The sequence below is a fragment of the Rhinoderma darwinii genome, chromosome 5 (genome assembly GCF_050947455.1).
Source record: "Rhinoderma darwinii isolate aRhiDar2 chromosome 5, aRhiDar2.hap1, whole genome shotgun sequence".
Taxonomy (NCBI): Eukaryota; Metazoa; Chordata; class Amphibia; order Anura; family Rhinodermatidae; genus Rhinoderma; species Rhinoderma darwinii.
Genome location: NC_134691.1, coordinates 182,882,878 through 182,902,154, shown reverse-complemented (window position 1 = coordinate 182,902,154; position 19,277 = coordinate 182,882,878). Strand labels below are relative to the sequence as shown.

The window sequence follows — 19,277 nt, the reverse complement described above, 5'->3', positions numbered from 1 at the left end:
CTTACCGTTGGTTGGCTGCCACCTAGCTGCGCGCGCAGGGCGGTTGATGTGGTGACTGGTCAGGCTTACATAGTAGTGGCAGCTTCTGAGGCGGCATGGCGCTGTTTGATGTCTTCCACGATGAACAGCTTCTGCTGGAGCTAATGTCCTCGTTCATGGTTCTTATGGCAGTCCTCTCATACATACTTCTGCGGTTTATTCGTGTGCCGTACGGACGGTATTCCAGCCGCCTGTTTGGGCCGCCGGTGCCGGTGCGTCTGGCCTGGTTCTTGCAAGAGCTGCCGTCCTTAGCTGTGCCAGTTTATTACCTGTTCGTCCATAGAGAGGTGGGCGCGCCTACCAAGGTTTTAATGGGGGCTTTCATCTGCCACTACATACACCGGTGAGGACTACTGCCCTGCTTCTGCACCTTTGTATTCCGGTCTAAACGGCTGCGGCTATCTAGCTGTTGTAACTACTCTACCCATTTGGCAGACTGTAAGGATATCTTAGAAGTTGTACTTTCCTAACCTCTTGGCATCTGCCAGGCAGGTACACGTCACTATTTCCGTTCACACTGTGTTTTAGCCTAAGGCTGTGTTCACACGGAGTTTTTTTGCAGGAGGAATATTCTGCCTCAAAATTCAGTTTGGGATTTTGAGGCAGATTTTGACCTTCCTGCACACAGTTTGCCGCGATTTTCGTGGCGTTTTTTGCTCGCGTCCATTGAGTGCTACGGGCAAAAAACTCTGCAAAATACGCTTTCTCTGCCTCCCATTGATGTCAGAGGCGTAACCGTGCGAAGATAAGGCATGTCCCTTCTTTCTCCCGTGAGGTGGATTTACCGCGCGCGGGAGAAAACCGCCTTCGCCTCCCATTGAAATCAATAGCCATTTTCGGACGGTTTTTGACGTGTTTTGCGGAGCGGTTTCCGTGCCAAAAAACTCGTCAAAATACTCAGTGTGTACGTCAGGAAATTTTCAACGTACATGCGAAGTTTGTCCTGTTCCATTATCCCAATGGAGGAAAAAAAGTGTCATTTAGACTTCTGTCCGGCTGGTATACAATTTTTTAAGGATGAAATAATGCAGTAGACTTCGCTATTCCATCCCGAGGAATGTTGCAAAAAAAAAAAAAAAAAAAGTACCGTAATAGTATCCGACTAACGGACATGTCATGATCTCCCACGACGTGTCTATTTAAAGCTATGTACATACTTTTTTTTTTTTTTTTTTTTTTTAAATTCTTATAAAAATGTGTAGCTTAAAGAGGCTCTGTCACCAGATTTTGCAACCCCTATCTCCTATTGCAGCAGATCGGCGCTGCAATGTAGATTACAGTAAGGCCTCATTCACACGGCAGGGTTTCCCGGCCGGGTGCCGGCCGTTCATAAATCGGCCGGCACCCGGCTGCATTAGGAATGATAGACCCCTAATGGGGCTATTCACACGACCGATTTTTTGACGGCCGGAAAATCCGGCCGTCAAAAAATAGGACATGCTCTATCTTTGCCCGGACACCCGGCCGCCCGGCTCCCATACAAGTCTATGGGGCCGGGTATTACACGGCCATCACCGGAATGTGTTCCGAGTGATGGCCGGGTTTCCCGGCGCTTGCGCTCTATCTCCTCCTCCTCACAGCGCAGAGTGCATGTGAGGAGGAGGAGTTGATGCCATTCTGACGAATGGCATCGCTGTACACTGTGTTGCAGGGCCGGGGTGTACAGCAGGTGGAGGGAGCGCTGCGCTGGCTCCCTTCCCCTGCTTGTTAAAAGCACCCTGGCTCGGCGACACCTTCGATGGCGCCGCTAGTAGTAGTAGCAGCAGCTGCTGCGGCTGCTACTACTGTAGCGACGCCACTATAGCAGAGCGGGGAGGTATCTCCCCGCTCTGCTATGTGCTAGCCGCACTTTAGCTCCTTGAAGGAGCGGAATCCCCGTGTTTTCGGGGATTCCGCTCCTGGACAGAGCGCTTGATGTCTCTGTCCATATCTGGGCAGTGACATCAGGGGAAACTCCTGAAGCGGAATCCCCGAACACATGGGGATTCCCCTTCAGGAGCTGCCGCTGATGTCACTGTCCGGATCTGCCCGGCCCGGCACGGATGCATAACTTTATGCAAACCGGCCGGGCAAAATGGCCGATTTTACCGGCCGACACTCGGGCTCGGGAACGACCCGGTCGTGTGAATCCCGCCTAACGGTTTTATTTTTAAAAACGAGCATTTTTGGCCACGTTATGACCATTTTTGTAGTTATGCAAATGAGGCTTGCAAAAGTCCAAGTGGGCGTGTTTAAAAGTAAAAGTCCAACTGCTGCAGAATCATCTGTAGCCTCTGGTGCCGATGTGTCCCCGCTCGTCTGACACCATGCAGGACCTGTGAGTGACGACACAGCGTGATCTCTCGAGAACACGCTGTGTCTGCACTGCCAGAAGCTGGGCGTTCTTAAGAGAAGTGGATGATACTTCTCGTCAGAGCGCCCAGCTAGTAAAAGTATTAAAAACGCCCCGATGTACGCACATAATACACGCCCACTTGGACTTTTACTTTAAACACGCCCACTTGGACTTTTGCAAGCCTCATTTGCATAACTACAAAAATGGTCATAACTTGGCCAAAAATGCTCGTTTTTTAAAAAATAAAAACGTTACTGTAATCTACATTGCAGCGCCTATCTGCTGCAATAGCAGATAGGGGTTGCAAAATCTGGTGACAGAGCCTCTTTAACCCCTTCCCGCCGCAGCCCATTTTCATTTTAGTTTTTTCCTCCCCATATTCCAAAAGCCGTAACGTCATACCCCAATATATATAGTTTTTTTTCTATATTTTACTATCATAAGTAAAAACCTAAGTTTTTAAAAAATGTATTTTGTGTCACCAAATTCCGAGAGCCATAACTTTTTTTCTTTTATGTCGCTTTAAGTGGTATAAGGGCTTATTTTTTGCGGGATAAGCTGTAGTTTTTAATAATACCATTTCAGGGTACATGTGACAATTGGATCACTTAAATATTTTTTTGGGGTCAACTCATCTCCCACAAAAAAGAGATTCTGGAGCTTTTAAATTTTTTTATTTTTCTTACGGCGTTCACCGTGCTGGTTAAATAATTATATATTGTAATAGTTCAGACTTTTACGGACGAGGCGATACCAATGATGTTTTTTTTTTTTTTTTTTTTTACTATGCTCTAGGGGGAAAAGGGGAGGTTTTTTTTTTAGTTTTTACACACAAAAAAAACCTAACTTTTTTACTTTTTTTTTTTTTTTTTTTTATGTTAGTCCCCCTAGGGGACTTCAACCAGCGATCGTTAGATCACTTGCACGATATACTGCAATACTAATGTATTGCAGTATATAGTGATTCTGACAGGCAACTATTAAGCCCTGCCGGAGGCAAGGCTTAATAGGTGTACAAAGATGGCGGACCTGGGGGCGTTCATTAAGCACCCAGGGAGCCATAGCAACCATCGCCCCCCCACGATTGCATTGCGGGGGGCACGATGAGCTGTTAGAGGGGGTCGCCCCTCTCTAACTATTTAAATGCTGCGATCGCTATTGACCGCAGCATTAAACGAGCAGGATCGCGCTCGAGCGGGATGCCGCTCGTTACTCTGAAGTTTCGGCTGTAGCAAACAGCCGACACCGGCATCGTATGGAGCGGGTTAACTCCGTGAGCCTGTTCCATACTTCCCCCTACCCGACTTTGGCGTATGGATACGTCAAATGTCGGGAAGGGGTTAAACAGTCTTTACTTTTTGAGATACAGCCTCTTTGTATCCTGTATACAGCTGTAGCTTGTGCTGGAACCTGCATCTGTCAGGTCCGCAGGACTCATGGGCGCAGTGTCAGTGAGTCCTGCTTCTCTGACATGCAGGATCGAGCTGCGATCTATCATATCTAAGGGTATGTGCACACGGCTTATTTTCGGGCCGTAAACAGCTGAAAAATCGGAAGCTGAACGCCTCCAAACATCTGGCCATTGATTTCAATGGATGGAACGGCGTTCTGTTCCAATAAGACTTTTTTTTACACGGCCATTGGGATAAACGGCCGCGAAAAAAGTGCATGTCACTTCTTGAGACGTTTTTGGAGCAGTTTTTCATTGACTATAGAAAAACCGCTCCAAAAATGGCCGTGAAAAACGCGAGTTGGTAAAAAAAACTGGCTGAAAATCAGGAGCTGGTTTCTCTTGAAAACAGCACCGTATTTTCAGATGTTTTTTAGTAAGGGTATGTTCACACGGCCTATTTACGGACGTAATTCGGGCGTTTTTGCCCCGAATTACGTCTGAAAATAGCGCTGACAAACATCTGCCCATTGAAAGCAATGGGCAGACGTTTGTCTGTTCACACGAGGCGTAATTTACGCGCCGCTGTCAAATAACGGCGCGTAAATAGACGCCCGCGTCAAAGAAGTGACCTGTCACTTCTTTGGCCTTAATTGGAGCCGTTATTCATTGACTCCAATGAATAGCAGCGCTAATTACGGCCGTAATGGACGCGGCGTTCAAGCTGCACATGCCGGTACGGCTGAAATTACGGGGTTGTTTTCAGGCTGAAACATCCCCGTAATTTCAGCCGTAACGGACGCCCTCGTGTGAACATACCCTAAGCATGTGAACATACCCTGAGTTCGTAACTTTAGATGTGATCAATAAGTGGATCACAGGCATGACCCACTTTCACTGAGCCAGTTAGTCCCGCTGACCTGATGGGTACAGGATTCAGCGCTAGACACAGCTGTGCTGTATACAGGATACAATGCAGCTGTATCTCAAAGTCAAAATACTTTTTATAAAACATTATCTTAAAAGTTGCACCAAACACACTGATATTCTTATTTAAAAACAACAACTATTTCTAAGTTGTACATGGCTTTTAATAAATACCCTTATAGTCTATGGTGACTGATGCCAATGTAATGCCGGCCCTTCCGTCTTTAACCCCTTCCCGACATCCGCCGTATATATACGGCGCACGCCGGGTGGGGGTATATGGAGCGGGCTCACGGGCTGAATCCGCTCCATAGAGCGAGTGTGTCGGCTGTGTGTTACAGCCGACACTTCCGGGTTACGAGCGGGATCGTGCTTTAGCGCGAGCCCGCTTGTTTAACCCGTTAAATGCCGCGTTCAATAGAGATCGCGGCATTTAAATTACTAAAAACGGGGGTGACCCCCTGTAACGTCTCAACGGCCCCCCCGCGGCGAGATCGGGAGGAGCCGTTGGTTCACACGGCTGCCTGGGGGTCTGACTAAGTCCCCCAGGTCCGCCATCTTGGTACTCCTAAGAAGATCTGCCTCCGGCAGGGCTTCATAGGAGACTGTCAGAATCACGATATACTGCAATACATTAGTATTGCAGTATATCGTGCAAACGATCTAACGATCGCTGGTTGAAGTCCCCTAGGGGGACTAATAAAAAATGTAAAAATGAGTTAAATAAAGTTGTTTTTTTTTTGTGTAAAAAAAATATAAAAATTCTAAGTTAAAAAAAAAAAACCTTTTCCCATTTTCCCCCTAGAGCATAGTAAAAAAATTAAATAAATAAACATAATTGGTATCGCCGCGTCCGTAAAAGTCTGAACTATCACAATATATCCTTATTTAACCCGCACGGTGAACGCCGTAAAAAAAAATAAAAAATTGTAAACGCCAGAATCTATTTTTTGTCACCTAATCTCCCACGAAAAATTAAATAAAAAGTGATCAAACCGTCACATTTACACCAAAATGGTATTATTAAAAACGACAGCTTATCCCGCAAAAAAAAAAAGCCTTCATTCCACTTAATCGACGGAAAAATAAAGACGTTACGGCTCTCGGAATTTGGCGAAACAAAATAAATTTTCTATTTTTACACTTAGGTTTTTACTTGTAAAAGTAGTAAAATATAGAAAAAACTACACATATTTGGTATCGCCGTAATCGTATTGACCCATAGAATAAAATTACCATGTTGTTTTAATTGTACAGTGAATTCCGTAAAAATGGCGCGCAAAAAACCATGGTGGAATCGCTGTTTTTTTCATTTTCTACCCCACAAATAATTTTTTGCCCGTTTCCTAGTACATTATATGGCAAAATAAATGGTGCTACGAAAAACTACAACTTGTCCCGCAAAAATCAAGCCCTCAGTACTATATAGACGGAAAAATAAAGGCGTTATGGCCTTTGGAAGGTGAGGAGGGAAAAACGAAAATGAAAATCTGAAAAAGGGCTGCGGCGTGAAAGGGTTAAAGGGGTTGTCCAACTTCTGACCTATCCACCGGATAGGTCATCAGTATGTCATCGGTGTGGGTCCGACACCTGGACCCCGCACCGATAAGCCACTTCGGTGGCCTGCGGGCACCGGATGTTGTGGCACATAATGCTATGTACGGAGCCTGGAAGCATCGGGGCTGTGTTGCAGGTCTGCTCCTATTCACTTCAATAGGGGCAGAGCTGCAGTACTCCAGCTCAACTGCTATTGCGTAGCCGGTGCTAACTGCTTCGGGCTTGTACGTCCGGTGCATGGAGGCGCCGCACCAGCTGATCTGTGCGGGGCCCGGGTGTTGCTCCCCCGAAGATCATGTACTGATGACCTATCTGGTGGATAGGTCATCAGTTGTCAGGAGCTGGAAAACCCCTTTAACAAATCTGTTAAATTTAACATAAATGGATGCAAAAAGGTGCCTAATTATAACAGATGGAAGGTAAAGCATCTGCAGAATTGTGTAGTTCTCCAGATTCTTTTCCTAAAAAATGCTGAATGATCACTTTTATCTTCTAAACGTAACAATCACTAATAATGATGCAAACAGTATTGCACACCGGCATCGTATGGAGCGGGTTCACTCCATGAGCCCGTTCCATACTTCCCATACCTGACTTCCATACCAGTCCATACCAGTCCAATTTACCTTACAGATACTTTCAAATACATATCACAATTAGACTGGGTTCCCACGTTGCAAATACACCGCGGCCAGGGTACGATATGGCCAAAACCTTCCTGACATGTAGGGTGGCGTAGTTTTCAAATTGACTGTAGGTTAAAGCACTTTCATTGTTTATGGCTAAGCAGTTATGTAGCTAAGCGGCTGTTTAACGCAAGGCCATTAACTATTAAAACACTTTTAGGCCATATTCACAAAAAAGAAAACTTTTCAACTGTCCGTTTTGCATCAGTGTGTCTCCAAATTTTTATCCATTTCCCGGCTGTCTGACCATTTTTAACGGCCATTAAAAAAAAAAAAAAACACGGATAAATTTCATTCCTCAGGGTTTTTTTTGTCCTAACCCCCTGAAAACTTGCCCATGTATAGTGCCACTCACCTGTCCCCATATAGATTATGCAACTCACCTGTTCCCGCACCATCCCCTTCTCTAGCGATGCAGGCCTGATGTTATTGCACCGCCTGCATCACAGAAATGCACCGAATGGTGGAGAAGGGAGCAAATGGGGCCCTTGCCAGCGCTGCGCATAAAATTGACGTGCTAAGGATGTGGATACAGTTGAGTACCCTAATGACCGATCAGTTTTTAATGGCGATCACAAGGATTGATTTCTTAAAAACTGATCCATTGAGTTCTATGGGGGCTGTCGGGCAGGGAAAACGGCCAAAAATAGAACATGTTCTTTTTGTTGATGGCCAGTATTCACGTGCTAATAAGAAAGCGGCCGTGCGACTACACCAATAGAACTTAATTGTTCTGAACGACCGCGTGATGGCCGTAAAGAGTTCACACAGCGTTTTTAACTATCGTGTGAATAAAGCCTTATCTGCAGTCAATTTGAAAACCGTGACCATCTATATGTTGGCGCAGATGTGGCACACCTGGCCGTGATGCATCCGCAACGTGAGGGCTGAGCTCTAGGTGAATACAATTAACCATCAATTTAGATTTTTTTTTCTTCTAATGATTGAATTGATTTTACTATGATCAGATCCAATGTTTTTGTACTTTGTTCTTTTATTACTGCTATTGTTAACTATTTGAAGGGATTATCAGTGAAGTAGTCATTCGAGTGCTAGCAGAGCTGGGTCTGGTCTTCGTAATTCTCAGAGAAGTAACCGCACTTTAGGGTCTCCTCTCCATTAACAGCGTTTACGCTTTCTGGTCATTGTGGGTTTGACTGCTGGGACCACAACCAAAAATGATGTTGCTGCCGTCACTTAAGTGTGAAGTCCCTGTGTCATGTATGATGGATCCATATGTTGTGGATCTGTTATAAACAGAAACCACAACATAAATGTAAACACAGCCTAAGTACTGTAGCTCTTTCCGCAGTTTTTCTTGTTCCAACCTGAGCTTTTTTTTTTTAATTCTCACTCCATATTCTTCATCATGGCATATGCCCTATGTTTAATAAAAGAAAATAGCGCGCATGTCACTATTGGAGGGACTGACGCGCTGCTTTGACAGTAATAACCACCTATACAAAAATCACACAGTAACTTTTCACTATTAAATATAACAATTCTTTATAGAAATACATACATATAAAAGTACACATTACCCACAAAGATGGGTCCCCTCATGGATCGGGTCCTATAACCTCATATAATAAAGTGCAAATATTGCAAGAAGAGACTGGTAAGCTCTATCTAAACATGGACACAATCGCACAAAGAAGTAAAAATTTTAGTCAATAACCAAGTCAAATGAAGTGGGGCATACAGACCAGGACTATGGGGGGGATCCAAACCCCAATGCATGTTTCGCTCATAGCTTCTTCCGGGGCTATACCAATGGTGGAAGTAAGTCAGCATATAAAGCCCTATCCACCAGTTAGAAAACACATCATACAGCTGATAACAATATACAAACAAATGATATCACAAATTACTTTTATGTCCTATGTACAACTTAAGGGTGGGATGGCGACCGCTCCAATCCTACATACAGCTCCATATGTCCTATCCCTACACAGTGGATTAATGAGGCGTGGCTATAATGATGGCATCCTAACATTGGTCCTCAACTAACATGACCGCTATCCCAGCCACCTGTACTGCCACAAAGAGGGAGGGAGGGGTGGGTGGGAGTGCAGTCATGCTGTTGCTCCCTGCAAATGGCTCCACACCAGAGAGAAGACATCGGCGTAATAACGTCAGTACGCAACTGGTACCGCGTGACCAGATCAGCATAATGTTGAAGGTGGGGTTAGGGAGTACTCATATACGGCCGGGAAAACCGGCCGTCAAAAAATAGGACATGCTCTATTTTCGGCCGGGTACCCGGCCGCCCGACTCCCATAGAAGTCTATGGGGCCGGGTAATACACGGCCATCACCGGAATGTGTCCCGAGTGATGGCCGGGTTTTCCGTGGCTTGCGCTCTATCTCCTCACAGCGCAGAGTGCATGTGAGGAGGAAGAGTTGATGCCATTCGGACGAATGGCTGTGTAATGTACACTGTGTGGCAGGGCTGGGGTGTACAGCAGGTGGAGGGAGCGCTGCGCTGGCTCCCTTCCCCTGCTTGTTTTAAAAGCGCCCTGGCCCGGCGACACCTTCCATGGCGCCGCTAGCGGCTGCTGCTGCGGCTGCTACTACTGTAGCGACGCCACTATAGCAGAGCAGGGAGGTGTCTCCCCGCTCTATGTGCTAGCCCCACTTTAGCTCCTTGAGGGAGCGGAATCCCCATGTTTTCGGGGATTCCGCTCCTGGACAGAGCGCTTGATGTCTCTGTCCATATCTGGGCAGTGACATCAGGGGAAACTCCTGAAGAGGAATCCCCGAACACATGGGAATTCCCCTTCAGGAGTTGCCGCTGATGTCACTGTCCAGATCTGCCCGGAACGGATGCAAAACTTTATGCAAACCGGCCGGGCAAAATGGCCGATTTTACCGGCCGATAATCGGGCTAGGCGGGACCCGGTCGTGTGAATCCCGCCTTAGGTTATTATATATCCCTCTAATCTCTACTGTTTGCGTAACTTCTGCTTACTTCTATGGGAGTTCCAGAAACAGCATAGCCAAACACTGTGGATATACCATAAATGTCGGAGATGGTAGCAACTCTTTAAAAGCTATGTACACCTTCAAAAGCGATTTTATAAAAAAAAAAAAAAACTTACGTTTTGTGCAATTTTATAATTCGTTTTTATTAAAAATTATTTTTACTTATTTAGATACAGCTGCTCTGTATCGTGCACCAAGACCTGAATTTGCCAGGTCCACGGGACTGACGGGTTCAGTGTCAGCGGGTCCTGTTTAGGAGAATTTACTAGTTATACTTGTGGCGCACTTCCGCCTTTGTAAGCTTGATTCCAAATATATTAATTCTGCCCCCGCTGATTGACACTTTTCTCTCCATGCTCAGTAATCGGGAGAGGTGTGTCAATTATAGGCAGGGTAGCATGAATATACTTGGACGACTCCAAGTATAACTACTAAATACTCCCAAACGACATAACATTAACTAAGAAGTGACAGACTGCTGAAATCCGTGTGTCTGTCACTTCTTTAAGCTGCGGTCTGACAGATCCGCACAGTTTCCTATTGCTTTACGTGGAACATACGTGGCTGCTGGAAGATTTTATGTATAATACAATAAAATATTGCTAAAAATCCACAGTATGTCAATCTCAGGTTTGTATACGGCAAGTTTATTTAAAAAAAAACAACATAATCTGCACCTGTTTCTACATTAAAAAAATATGTGCGGATTTTACCTGCAGAACTACCTGCTTTAGGCCTTTTTCGCATGGCGTTAGTCTGGTCAGTATATTGCATCCGTATAGTACAACAGTTTCTGATCACTGGGGGCCCCACCAATCATGCGAACAAGGGTCCTGGGTCCCAGCGATCTTCATCAGTACCAGAGTTGAATGGAGCCGAAGCGTGCATGCCCAACCACTGCTTTTTTTTATTTTTCTCCGTTGCGATTTTTGCGGCGGAATCGCACCATTTCCGCTGCAAAAGTCGCAACACTTGGCTATTTGTTATGGGTTTTACATCCCCATTAAATTCAATGGGGAAAACCTGCAACTGAAAAACAGCGGTTCCGAAGCATAAATTGACATGCTGCGGATTTAAAGACCACACCACATGTCAATTTATGAAGGTTTTTGCTGCGTGGCCATGAGATTTTCTAAATCTCATTCACTTTGCTGCTACTGTAAATGCTGCAGAATTTCCGCCGTGTTTACGCAACGTGGAAAGCCAGCCTTAGAGTAGTGGAGGTGGGTCCGCTGTTTTATTCCAGCAACCAGGGTTTGTTGTATTGCCATATTAATAGCATTGCTGGCCGTTTGGTATGCTGGAATTCTAATCTATTTCAGTTGTGGAAAGTCCTAATAATTGTGATCTTCTTTGTGTTTTCACAGCACACTTATCTTCCCGTTTCTGATTCGTGGGGGAAAGCCTACACCGCTAGCTTCATTTTGTCTTGCGGTGATGTTCTGCTGTTACAATGGATACCTCCAAAGCAGCTATCTATGCAAACATGCCGGCCTCCCAGCCAACTGGACCTATGACCCCAGATTTATCTTGGGTGAGATATTGTTCATAAAGCACTGAAACGTGAATTTCTATACTTGATATGCTTAGCGCCAATGTTTTCCGTGTGCCCTTTCCATAGAGTCTTACAATATAAAGGAGTACTTTATGCTGACTCCATTGTATTTGTATAGCAAGAAAATACATGGGATTGTCCGAGAATTAAATCGGCTTGTGGCTTTTCATAATGGCATGTATCATTTTTAAATGTCTGGAGAATTTGGGAGGGGTCATTTATTTCTTATAACCATAATTAGATTTGCTTAACTCCACCCAAAATCTGAAAGGTCAGGTCTGACTCCCCCTTATACATTCACAGGGAACAGACAATTCTCCAGCTACTAACCTTAGTGCAATGTTTTTCTTTGCTAATGAAAGCTATAATATCACAGGGGTCCAGAAAGCTGAGATCTGTGGTGCTGTTTGTTATGGTTTTTACCCTGCAGGATGGTAGTCGCCAGTACATTTCATTCCTTGGCTAAGTAACAAAATAATGGCTAAGCAGGATCAAAAATATTTTGTGGAACTTACCAGTGACTACCGTCTGCTATTTCTTTACAGAGTGAAGAGCCTAACTAACGGCACCAAACTAACTTTACTGTACGTAGATTTAATTCTTCTCTGTTCAAGCAAATGAAATGACTGCAGTTTTTTGCGCATCTTACAGGTATAACGCTGTTTATCTGTGGAATGTTTGTCAACATTCATTCTGACAACGTACTGAGGAATCTGAGAAAACCAGGCGAGACAGGATATAAAATACCCAGAGGTAAGAAGTCCTGTAAGCATGATCAGAACCTGTTTTTGCTCCACAGAGAAGTGAATTATTATTGCTGCACTTCCTGTTGTCCCTTTTAGCAAAATTGCTGCTGCTGCAACCAAAAAATGGCAACAAGTAATAAGTAAAAAAACACAATTAGCAAACTATAACTTCTGATTTACTAATATTTGGCCACTGGTACATTCTGGCTGGGAATCCTCTTAAACACCACACTGCTCTGTAAATGTATGGCACTGGTGGCTATGTATTAGCACAGCAGCAGGGGTGGGGCGGCTGTGATTACTCAATAGTGATTACAGCCTCAAGGGGATGGGGCTCTGACATCACAGCGTCTGCCGCAACATTACGATCGCCGCAGCTGACTGTGTATAGTGACAGTCTGGGGCCTAAGTAAGGACCCCAGGACTGTCCAGTGAGGCTGCCTATTAAGACATACCTTAGGTATGTCTTAATAGATGCCTAAGCATTTTATATGCGGAGCCTGTAATTTATTGTATTACATGTATCTCAGTACATTACAGTAAGAAATTATTAAAGATAAATGTATTTGCATCTGAAAAGGAGATCTAAAAAATATACCACAACTAGTCCTGCAAAAAGGCATAAAATACCAAGATAGCTGTAAAAATGACTGTTGGAATGTGGTGAGACAGAAACAAAAAATAAATAAATTGGTTCTTTAAAGAGGCTCTGTCACCAGATTTTGCAACCCCTATCTCCTATTGCAGCAGATCGGCGCTGCAATGTAGATAAGAGTAACGTTTTTGTTTTTTTTTTAAAAACAAGCATTTTTGGCCAAGTTATGACCATTTTTATATTTATGCAAATGAGGCTTTCTAAAGTATAACTGGGCGTGTATTATGTGCGTACATCGGGGCGTTTTTACTTCTTTTACTAGCTGGGCGTTGTGAATGGGAGTGTATGATGCTGACGAATCAGCATCATCCACTTCTCTTCGTTAACACCCAGCTTCTGGCAGTGCAGACACACAGCGTGTTCTCGAGAGATCACGCTGTGACGTCACTTCCTGCCCCAGGTCCTGCATCGTGTCAGACGAGCGAGGACACATCGGCACCAGAGGCTACAGTTGATTCTGCAGCAGCATCAGCGTTTGCAGGTAAGTAGCTACATCGGCTTACCTGCAAACGCCGATGCTGCTGCAGAATCAAATGTAGCCTCTGGTGCCGATGTGTCCTCGCTCGTCCGACACGATGCAGGACCTGGGGCAGGAAGTGACGTCACAGCGTGATCTCTCGAGAACACACTGTGTCTGCACTGCCAGAAGCTGGGTGTTAACGAAGAGAAGTGGATGATGCTGATTCGTCAGCATCATACACTCCCATTCACAACGCCCAGCTAGTAAAAGAAGTAAAAACGCCCAGATGTACACACATAATACACGCCCAGTTGGACTTTAGCAAGCCTCATTTGCACAAATATAAAAACGGTCATAACTTGGCCAAAAATGCTCGTTTTTAAAAAAAACAAACACGTTACTCTTATCTACATTGCAGCGCCGATCACATGCAATAGGAGATAGGGGTTGCAAAATCTGGTGACAGAGCCTCTTTAAGGGGTATTTTCAAAATAAAGATCATCATGTCCTAATATATATTTTAACTGAGCAACTTATACCATGGTGTGCCTATAGAGCCTTCAGTCAGACGTATATTTCGGGCAATATTTCTAAGCTATGCATCGGACGGAAGGCCTAGATGTGATGTCACCGGAGCCTAAGATACCTCCTTTTTTTTTTCAATTTTATTTGTACTTCATTAGCATGCACACAATGTTGATCAATTCTCTAAATGTTTTCTGCTACATGTACGGACATCCTAAAATGTTGAGAAAGATTACATAACATTACTGCATCCATCTTCCATCATTAAAGAGGTTATCTAGGCTTTTTAAAAATAAACTTTTACCTGTATATGGCATAGCGTAGAAAACAAAAAAAAGCCTTTGGTTCCCCACCGGTCTATTTTTACATTGGCTGACCGTGTAACCCCACAGCCGCCGGAGTTTACATGCTGTACTCACTGAAATCACTTTTAGACATCACACACACCGTTTTGATGCAGTTTTTGTGGTCGTTTTTGACTCCGTTTTTTGAGCCAAACACAGAAGTGGACACCAAAGAAAGGAGATGCATCGTTATTTTCTTTATACCTTTCCTTCGGTTTGGATCCACTTCTGGCTTTGGCTCAAAAAACGGAGCCCAAAAAACTGCATCAAAACTGTGTGTGTGATCCTGGCCTTAATAAATATTGCTGCCTTTATACTATCTGCCTCTTTGTTTTGCACATACCACCTAATGCTCTACTTGGATATGTCTAGCATGTTGCGTGGCGTTCAGAGATCACGTTCTTGTGTGTACACCGTGGTATGTGTAAATCTAATTTAAATTGCTATATAGAAGTGCTAAACTGTAAAAGTAATATAATAAGTTAGTGCAGATGCCAATGCAAATATCCTTTTTTTGTTTTCTATTGTATTTTAAGGTGGACTTTTCGAATATGTTTCCGGTGCTAATTTTTTGGGTGAAATTATAGAATGGTCAGGGTTTGCCATTGCTTGTTGGTCCTATCCTGGAACAGCTTTTGCTATATTCACATTGCTGGTACTTTTATCTCGAGCACAGCAACATCATGAGTAAGTATATCTCTTTTCTCAGTCACATTGGGGGAGATGTATGAAAACTGGTGTAAAGGAGAAGTGTAGTAGTTGCCCATGGTAACTAATCAGGCCGCTGTTGTTTTCTTCCATAGGGCCTCTGAAAAAATGAGAAATGGAATCTGGTTGCCACAGGCAACTAATCCACTTTTACTTTGCACTAGTTTTGATACATCTTCCCCATAGTGAATAGGATTTTTTAGGCTGTTCCAAGCATTGCAATAATTGTCAGAGGTGCAGGAGAGAAAAGTGTTATCATTTGATTAAAATGTTTTATAGTTTGCCTGAAAGAGGAATTTGACATACTTTTTTCATACAATTCTGTCAGAAGAGAACATTGTCGGGCCCCATGACTGGAGATCCCCCACCATTTAAAAGGAAAAAAAATGGCCTTCATGCTCACTAAGAGTCTCAAACGCCCCCTGCAATGCTTCACCGTTTTCATCAGCTTGAACCAATGACACCACAGTATACAGCTATATTGATTTCAATGACACTGAAACCTCTTTGAGACGACCATCCAAAATTATAAAATTATACTAAGTTTCACGGTATATAAGTGAGACTTGAAATCACCCAGGACCAGTGAACCCTCCTTTAGGCAGAAATATAGTAATGATTCCCAAAACTAAACTCTAGAAATGAGAATTATTTTAGGGCAGTTTTATTTTTTTCTTCAAAGCCAGCAGTGGTTCAAAAAGGAAGGGGAAGTGTAAAAAGGAAGAATGTAATTCTCTTTTTTTTTTCTTGTTTTAGCTAAAAAAGTTGACTAAAAAACGTCGGTGTGTGAATTAGGGAAGTCACGATACCAGAATTTGGACTTCGATACCGATACTGTGTGTAGTATTGCGATTTCGATACCAAAACGATACTTTTCCAACAGTAATAAAAAATAAAAAGTTCTTCCATTTTCTGATGTGAGGCACGAGGTGTGATGAATTTTCAATGTGCCTCACATTAATAGTAATTAACCCCATCATGTTTCTCAGTCATAATGGGTTAATGTATGAGGTACATGATGGGGTTAATTACTATTAATGTGAGGCACATGGAGGTTAAATTCAACACACCTCGTGCCCCACAATAAGTGAAAGAAAGCCGTTTTTTTTTTTTTACAGCATACACATCATAAATGACTCAAAAAAATTGTTGTGCAGGTTATTACGGCTGCGCCAATACAGAATATGTGTATTTTATGTATTGCGACTTATTTGAATGTTTATTGTAAAAAAATGTGTATGTGTATTTTTTTTAGTTTAACATTACTTTATTTTTAAACTTTAATGTACTGGCATATATCTATATGCCAGTACATTAGACTGTGTACGGATAGTGCACAGGCAGTTGTTAGGACATACCTAAGTATGCCCTAACAACAGGAAATATGGTAAGACAGCCCTGGGGTCCTTCAATGGACCCTGGGCTGTCTGCCCATATATGGTATGGCCCTCGATCGCGTCACAGGAATTCCTGTGATGCGATCCAAGGGGCATCCCCCATTCTTATTTTCTCCTGAATGCTGCGTTCAGCTTTGAACGCAGCATTCAGGGGAATAGCGGTGGAGATGAGAGGTTTCTCTGATCTCCGCCGTTATAGAGCGGGGCTGCGGCTGTGTAATACAGCCATTGCCCCGCTCCTGACATTAAGTGCGCACGTGGTCAGCATGAGGGGATGCCGCTGGTGCTGCACTAATCAGCGCTGGCACTGAGGACAGAAGATGGGGGTGTTTTGCAGTGCGCCCGCCATGTTCTGTCTTCAGTGTCTTCAATGCTCATTAGTGCATTGCCGACTGCATCGCATCATGCTGACAGCGCACACTTGTCAGGACTCAGGAGCAGGGCAATGACTGTATTACACAGCCGCAGCCCCACTCTCATACATTCATGTATTACTATACTAAGCTGTGCGGCCGCACAGCTCAGTATCGAAATACATGAAATAACGGTATCGAACCGTTTGAGGATGCACAGTATCAAAGCAGTATCGAAGTTTCGATGCATCGTGCATCCCTAGTGTGAATCTGGTCATAGCAATTTGCTGGGTATTCAACTTCTTGCTGATCTATTTGCCTATTCTTACATCATCAGCGAGTAACATAGTGACACCCCGCTGCAACAGCATGGATTGGAGTTTGCACTGACGGCTCAACTGACAGAAAATCGAAAAGGAGCCACTAAGCTCTATTCCTCTGTGGAGCCACCAGTGCAGCTCACTAAGGGATTCGGCTCAGAACGTCTTACTGCACTTCCATGTACTGTGATACATAGAAGTGAAGCTAAGATTTAATTTTTTTAAAAGTCCATTGCAAAGGTCATTTTAATCAGTAAATACATTGATTTCAATAAAAAAATTACCCATAAATGTTTACATAGCTTTTAAGGCCCAAGCTAGGCTCTGTCTGTAAGGGGATAACTTGATGCCATTGTCATGATGGTGTATTGTATTGTATTGAACTGATTTGAATCCTTGTATAAATTACACCAAGTCTGAAATGCTCTCTCAAATAATATTAACAGTGACTTCTTCATATTCTTGCAGATGGTATATTGAAAAATTTGAAGACTATCCAAAAGCCAGGAAAATCCTTGTTCCATTTATATATTAAGTTTTATGGAAAATCAGTTAAGACCAGAGTGCCTGCTTTTTAGGTTTTTATCTCCTCACAAGCTTGGTATTAATCTCTTTGTATGTCTTAGTTAGGAGACTTACGGGAATCTTCCATGTTTTGTAGTGTAGGAAGTTTGGAGTCTTTTCTAAAGTGTTTTTTATGATTTTCCTAAAGGGCTTTAAAATGTTTTACCTCCTTTTATTGTAATATTTTGTATTCTTTATGTTCTCAAGAATGTAAAAAATAAATGTTTTTTCACAACGTTAAACATGAGTGTAAAGATTCAAGACTCAATTAATGTAAGTCTCAAGAGAGAAGACATGGGGATTCTTGACCATTTTCTCAGACTACCCCAAAGGCTACTGTCAGTTAGGTCCCTATTTTGCTTCAGTATTTGTAAGTCTAAACCAGGAGTGGGTCCATAACATGGGAGAAGTGCAAATACTTTTTCTCTATATAGGTTCCACTGCTAGTTTTGGCTTCCAAATACTGACCAAAATACGCAAGTGTGAAAGTGGCGTAACAAGAGTGCTCTGCTAAACCGCATGTTACAGTCTGCTATACTGATGTAAGAAATGTTATTGCCTTCATTCCTGATAAAGGCTTATACCAACTGGACAACCCCATTCCATATTATTTGGGTCACATGTATGTCATTGAAGGGTGTCCCGCTGACGACCCCTCCCCATTCATTGGCCAGTTTTAGTTTTGGCTTCATATATTACTTAGTCGCACTATGTAGCACTACATTCCCCCTGTAGCTTTCACTTGCAATAACAATTTATCACTGGGGGTTAAACCAGCAAGACCCATAGCGAGCAGCAAATCGTCAATCCAATTTTCTTTAGAGAAGAGATTGGTTGATATAAAAAAAACAAGAGTTGCACGTGTTTTTAGTCAGATTGTTAAAGCTCGTGCCCAGCTTTTGAATACCATTTTACATTTTATATACTGTATGGATATAACTGCGTAAAATTGTAAACATAAGGCAACATATTGTATGGGTACTGAGTTACAGCCTGTATTTTAGTCTAGAGCCATTTCATTTAACCCCTTAACGACCGCCCACCGTCTTTTGACGTCAGGCGGTGCAGGTACTCAGTCTACAGCGACGCCTTTTGGCGTCGCTGTAGTAGAGTGGGTTTAACGGCACCCTGGTGACATCTGCACTAAAAACCGGCTGTAAGTAACAGGTCCGGTTCTTAGTGCAGCCATCAGGACCTGCCGATTTCGTCGTAACAGCACGTGACCGCTGTGACAGCCAATCACAGCGGTCACATGCTGTTACTGCGTACAGAGCCGACGGGAGTGTCTAAATGACAGCTCCTGCTCTAAGAACGAGCTGTTGCTAGCAGCTCTGTTCTTAGAGCAGTGATCAGGAGCCAATAGTATTGGTTCCTGATGTTTTGTGATCACTATGAGATCCAATCATAGTGATCACTACTGTAAAATAAAAGTAAAACATGTATCTGTTTCTCCTCACTGTTCTAGCTGTGGAGAGAAACAGATACAAGTGTGTCAGTGTCCCCTACACAAAATCACTTGTTCCTCACACACAGTTTATTTAAAAAAAACACTTTTTTCAGTATTTTATAGTATATAGTATATACATATATATATAAATATATTTACTGTATATACTAAGAATCGTACTATAAACTACTTTCTTTTTAGGGTACGCTGTTAGACGGCGTGTACGCTGTTAGGCCTCATGCACACGACCGTAGCCGTGTGCACGGCCGTGATTTTCGGGTCGGC

At 43.4% G+C, this 19,277-nt stretch overlaps 1 protein-coding gene across 1 annotated transcript; it reads left to right on the top strand.

Moving 5' to 3' along the window:
• The first annotated feature begins 14 nt into the window (after positions 1-14).
• SRD5A1 (steroid 5 alpha-reductase 1) lies at positions 15-17,787 on the top strand. Its single transcript, XM_075826772.1, has 5 exons — positions 15-382; positions 11,286-11,452; positions 12,125-12,226; positions 14,740-14,890; positions 17,450-17,787. Exons 1-5 carry the CDS (start codon positions 96-98, stop codon positions 17,514-17,516), a joined length of 774 nt encoding a protein of 257 aa, XP_075682887.1. The 5' UTR covers positions 15-95; the 3' UTR covers positions 17,517-17,787.
• The last annotated feature ends 1,490 nt before the right edge of the window (positions 17,788-19,277 follow it).

Excerpts from the sequence above, each read along its gene's own strand:
- SRD5A1 (XM_075826772.1), top strand. The coding sequence starts at position 96 with ATGGCGCTGTTTGATGTCTTCCACGATGAACAGCTTCTGCTGGAGCTA. Across the intron at positions 12,227-14,739 it reads AGGATATAAAATACCCAGAG|GTGGACTTTTCGAATATGTT; the intron begins GTAAGAAGTCCT and ends TTGTATTTTAAG. Across the intron at positions 14,891-17,449 it reads CGAGCACAGCAACATCATGA|ATGGTATATTGAAAAATTTG; the intron begins GTAAGTATATCT and ends ATATTCTTGCAG.